Source organism: Euphorbia lathyris, chromosome 4 (assembly GCF_963576675.1).
Source record: "Euphorbia lathyris chromosome 4, ddEupLath1.1, whole genome shotgun sequence".
NCBI lineage: Eukaryota > Viridiplantae > Streptophyta > Magnoliopsida > Malpighiales > Euphorbiaceae > Euphorbia > Euphorbia lathyris.
The window spans coordinates 65,222,607-65,226,471 of NC_088913.1; the positions used below are offsets into that span (position 1 = coordinate 65,222,607).

General features: G+C 36.7%; 1 protein-coding gene across 1 annotated transcript; it reads left to right on the top strand.

Annotated features, from left to right (window-relative positions):
* The first annotated feature begins 653 nt into the window (after positions 1-653).
* LOC136226750 (uncharacterized) lies at positions 654-3,490 on the top strand. Its single transcript, XM_066015401.1, has 3 exons — positions 654-864; positions 2,549-2,771; positions 3,025-3,490. The coding sequence occupies exons 2-3, from the start codon at positions 2,589-2,591 to the stop codon at positions 3,289-3,291; spliced, it is 450 nt and encodes a 149-aa protein (XP_065871473.1). The 5' UTR covers positions 654-864; positions 2,549-2,588; the 3' UTR covers positions 3,292-3,490.
* The last annotated feature ends 375 nt before the right edge of the window (positions 3,491-3,865 follow it).

Below are 3,865 nucleotides of genomic sequence, written 5' to 3' on the forward strand. Positions count from 1 at the left end.
CCGGCTCGGGCCAAGCCTGCATATAGAATAGGTTAGGTTTGAGATTTGTCTCAAAACTCAGGTCCAACTCGGCCCGATCCGAAATTTTAATTTAATAACTTTTATAGTTTAATAAACTTTATATTCCAAAAATAAAAATTTTAAATTTCTTCAACATAAAAATTTCCAAACCATATATTTTTTTAGAATTGGTGAATATGTACATATTTTTGTTACTATTTGATTTATTACTACCAAAAACGTATTTTTTTTATTTAGGATTGCGTTAGTTGATTTTTATTGAAATAATCCTCTAAAATTTAGTTTATTGTATTTTATTATTTATATTTATAGTATAACTTTTTAGTTTAATTTTAATTTTTAAAAAATACTAAGATATTAGTTGGGCCGGGCCGGTTTGGGCTTGTGAATTAGTTCTTTTAGCTTGGCCCAGTCCAGCCCGAACCCGATGTAAATATAGTGCGGGCTTGATTGGGCTTGGACAAAGTAATTATATAACAAGCCCAGTTAAGCCTGACCCAAGCCCAGTCCAGCCCAATCCGACCCAGCCCATAAACAGCTCTATACTTAACCGGAGCACTTAAGAGGAATTGTCCTCATAGGCTCAATTTTGAGTCAAAATCCATAAAATTGGCCTTAGCTTAGCTGAGTGACGTGACAACATAGGTTACATTATTTTGCCCTAATAAATCAAATCTTTCTTTCAGAATGCCACAAAATCACAGCCGCCCTCCCACGTTCTTCCCTTGGGTTCTTTTTCGCTTTCAACGACTTCATCCTTCCTGCTGAAGCTATTCCATTTCTTATTCTAGTCGCGCGATCGTTACCGGCCAACTTGAACTTCTTCATCTTCAAGTCTGCCTGGTATTTATCTCTCAAAATTTTGTTTTATTCATGGTTTACTAGTTTCTAATTTCAGCTCCTTTAACCTTGCTTTAATAAATTGATCGTAGAACTGTGTTTTCCACCAATCTAGAACGTAATGCTTGTAGAACTGCTGTGCTAGTGTTCTAAAGAATGGATTGGGCTCTCCGAAGAAGCTTAGCATGTGATTTCAGATTTAGAGTTTGCTGTGCGTTCAAGCTTTAATTTAACTGCATAGTCACCTTAATAAGTTGAATCAAATTGATTACATAGTCATCCTAAAGCAGAAATCATGATTTGATTGCAGCTGGCCGAGCTGGTTGGCTAGTATTGCCAAGCAGTAAGTTATACAGCTGCATAGATTCAATAGGGCTCCATACCAGCTCTTCACTGTAGGAGTTTTAGCAGTGCAAGATTGAATGTGCCGTATATTTGATTAGATTATACAAAAATTCCCATAAAAGGACTGTTCACATTGCTAAACTGATATTTTCTTCCAGGATTGATTTTACCCAGCTCGTTTCTCCTTTGTGCTGTTTTTCGTTTCTAGATTCTGTTATCAGTATGATATAGGAGAGATTGTACAAATGTAGATTGTCTGTTGAATATTTCATGCTTCGATTTCTCTCGTGTGACATTTTAGATTTAGAGTTTGCTGGGAGCTCAAACTATCATTTAATTGCATAGTCATCTTAATAAATTAAAGCAAATTGCTTTGATAGTCATTGTAAAGCAGAAATCATAACTTGATTGCAGCTGGCCGAGCTGGTTGGCTAGTATTGCCAAGCAGTAAGTTATACAGCTGCATAGATTCAGTAGGGCACAATAATAGCTCTTTGCTGTAGGAGCTTGAGTAATGTGAGATAGAATGTGCCGTATATTTGATTAGATTATAAACTTTCCCTTACAAAAATGCCCAAAAATAAGGATTATTCACATTGCCAAACTGATATATTTGCAGGAATGACTTTCCCCGCTAGTTTCTCCTTTGTGTTGTGTTTCATTTCTAGATTTCGTGATCGGTGTGATACTGGAGAGGTTGTACCCATAGGCAGATTGTCTGTTGAATATTTCCTGCATGTGATTTCAGATTTAGAGTTCGCTGGCAGCTCAAACACTACTATAATTGCGTAGTCATCTTAATAAAATAAATCAAATTGATTTAATAGCGATCCTAAAGCAGAAATCACAATTTGATTGCAGCTGGCCGAGCTGGTTGGCTAGTATTGCCAAGCAGTAAGTTATACAGCTGCATAGATTCAATAGGGCACAATACCAGCTCTTCACTGTAGGAGTTTTAGCAGTGCAAGATTGAATGTGCCGTATATTCGATTATATTAGAAATTTCCCTTAAAAAAATTCCCGAAAATAAGGATTATTCACATTGCAAAAAATGCCAAACAATAAGGATTTTCTGCAGCTCGTTTTTTGTTGTGCTGTTTTTCATTTCTAGATTTCGTGGTCCAGTATGATATAGGAGAGGTTGTACCCATATGTAGATTGTAGTTGAATATTTCTTGCTTCGATTTCTCTCCTTATTTTCTCACTTGATTGATAGATTAGGTAATGTTTTCTTCTTGTATCTACTACATTGAGAAATTTTAAGGAGAATTGATATGTGTAGAAGCTCATATCATGCTATTCTATTTATGAGCTAATGGAGAATAATGTTCAAGTGACTCAGGCATCAAGTTCAGGTAAGGAGGAGGAGCAGGGGACTGAAGATGCCTCTTTATGATTGCATGCTTTTGTTGAAACCTCATATAAAGAAGGATGCTTTGATGGACTTGGTAGTTCGAGTAGGAAAGCATGTTAACAGCAGAAATGGTGTTCTTGCTGATATAAAATCATTAGGTACTGTTCAACTGGGTTATGGTATTAAAAAGCTTGATGCAAAATATTATCAGGTGAATAATATTCTTTTAGCTCTAAGAGCTATAAAAGCAATGAAGTTTTGTTTCTCTTCATACCCTTCATTTGATTGATCAGTTTGGTGTTGTTTTTGTTGTCACTTGTCAGAGCATTTTCTATTAAGGGTCTCATATACCTTATAAATCCTTGCTTAAACTTCTATATATATATATATTTTTTTTTTTTTCCTTTTATGGAAGTTCTCATTTGATTGGTAAAATAGACTCATGTGTCCACTATCTTGTTCAGGGCCAACTGATGCAGATGACAATGATGGCGACACCTAATATTAACAAGGAGCTGCATTACCTGAACAAGGAGGATCGGCTGCTACGATGGCTTCTTGTTAAACACCGACACACAAAATACGGGGAAGAATTTCTGAGTGAAGATGAAGTCAAAAGCGAGCTCAACACACTTTCAAGAACCTTTCTTGATGAGGATAATAGCGATGACGGCAATGACAACGATGATGATGAATATGATGTGGACCAGGAGGCAAAGAAAGAACAATAAGTAAATAATGAATTTGAAAGTTCAGGTCCCTCATAAATTAGGTTGTCATTCACATGTTGCTGGCATTACCAAATGTATGTTCTGTTTATGCTTTGAGATGCAGTGGAATAGGAAAATGATAGGAACTCAGATTAATTAGAAACTCTTAACAAGAAATAAGAATTTGCAAATGAAAAGGGAGAAGAAGATGAAAAGAAAAGGCAGAGCCTCCACAGGAAGAGAACTTCCCTCTCTACTATCAAGCAGAGCCCAGCAAACAACGCTGTTTGATAACCCGAAAACAACCTGCCTTCTCTTACAAAATGCATCCTACTAAATAATCATGACAGCTTCCAAAAAGTATTAACTAACTGCAGGACTCCAGGACTCATGCCTCTATGGTTTATCTACTGAGGGACTACAGGACTCCATCACACGTCTCTAATTTAAGCCTTACTCCAAAACGATTGGAGGGGCTCCAATACATCTTGCAATAGTATGCAGGGATGTCTGGCCCTCTTCCGAGTTTACCGCCTCAGCGATTTCATGATCATGCTATTAATCTAATCCCCATCCATGAGGCAGTTATGGCGTG

Bases quoted from the DNA above. Each gene is read 5' to 3' on its own strand.
- LOC136226750 (XM_066015401.1), top strand. From the start codon at position 2,589: ATGCCTCTTTATGATTGCATGCTTTTGTTGAAACCTCATATAAAGAAG. The intron at 2,772-3,024 runs GTGAATAATATT...TATCTTGTTCAG, and splicing joins TTGATGCAAAATATTATCAG to GGCCAACTGATGCAGATGAC.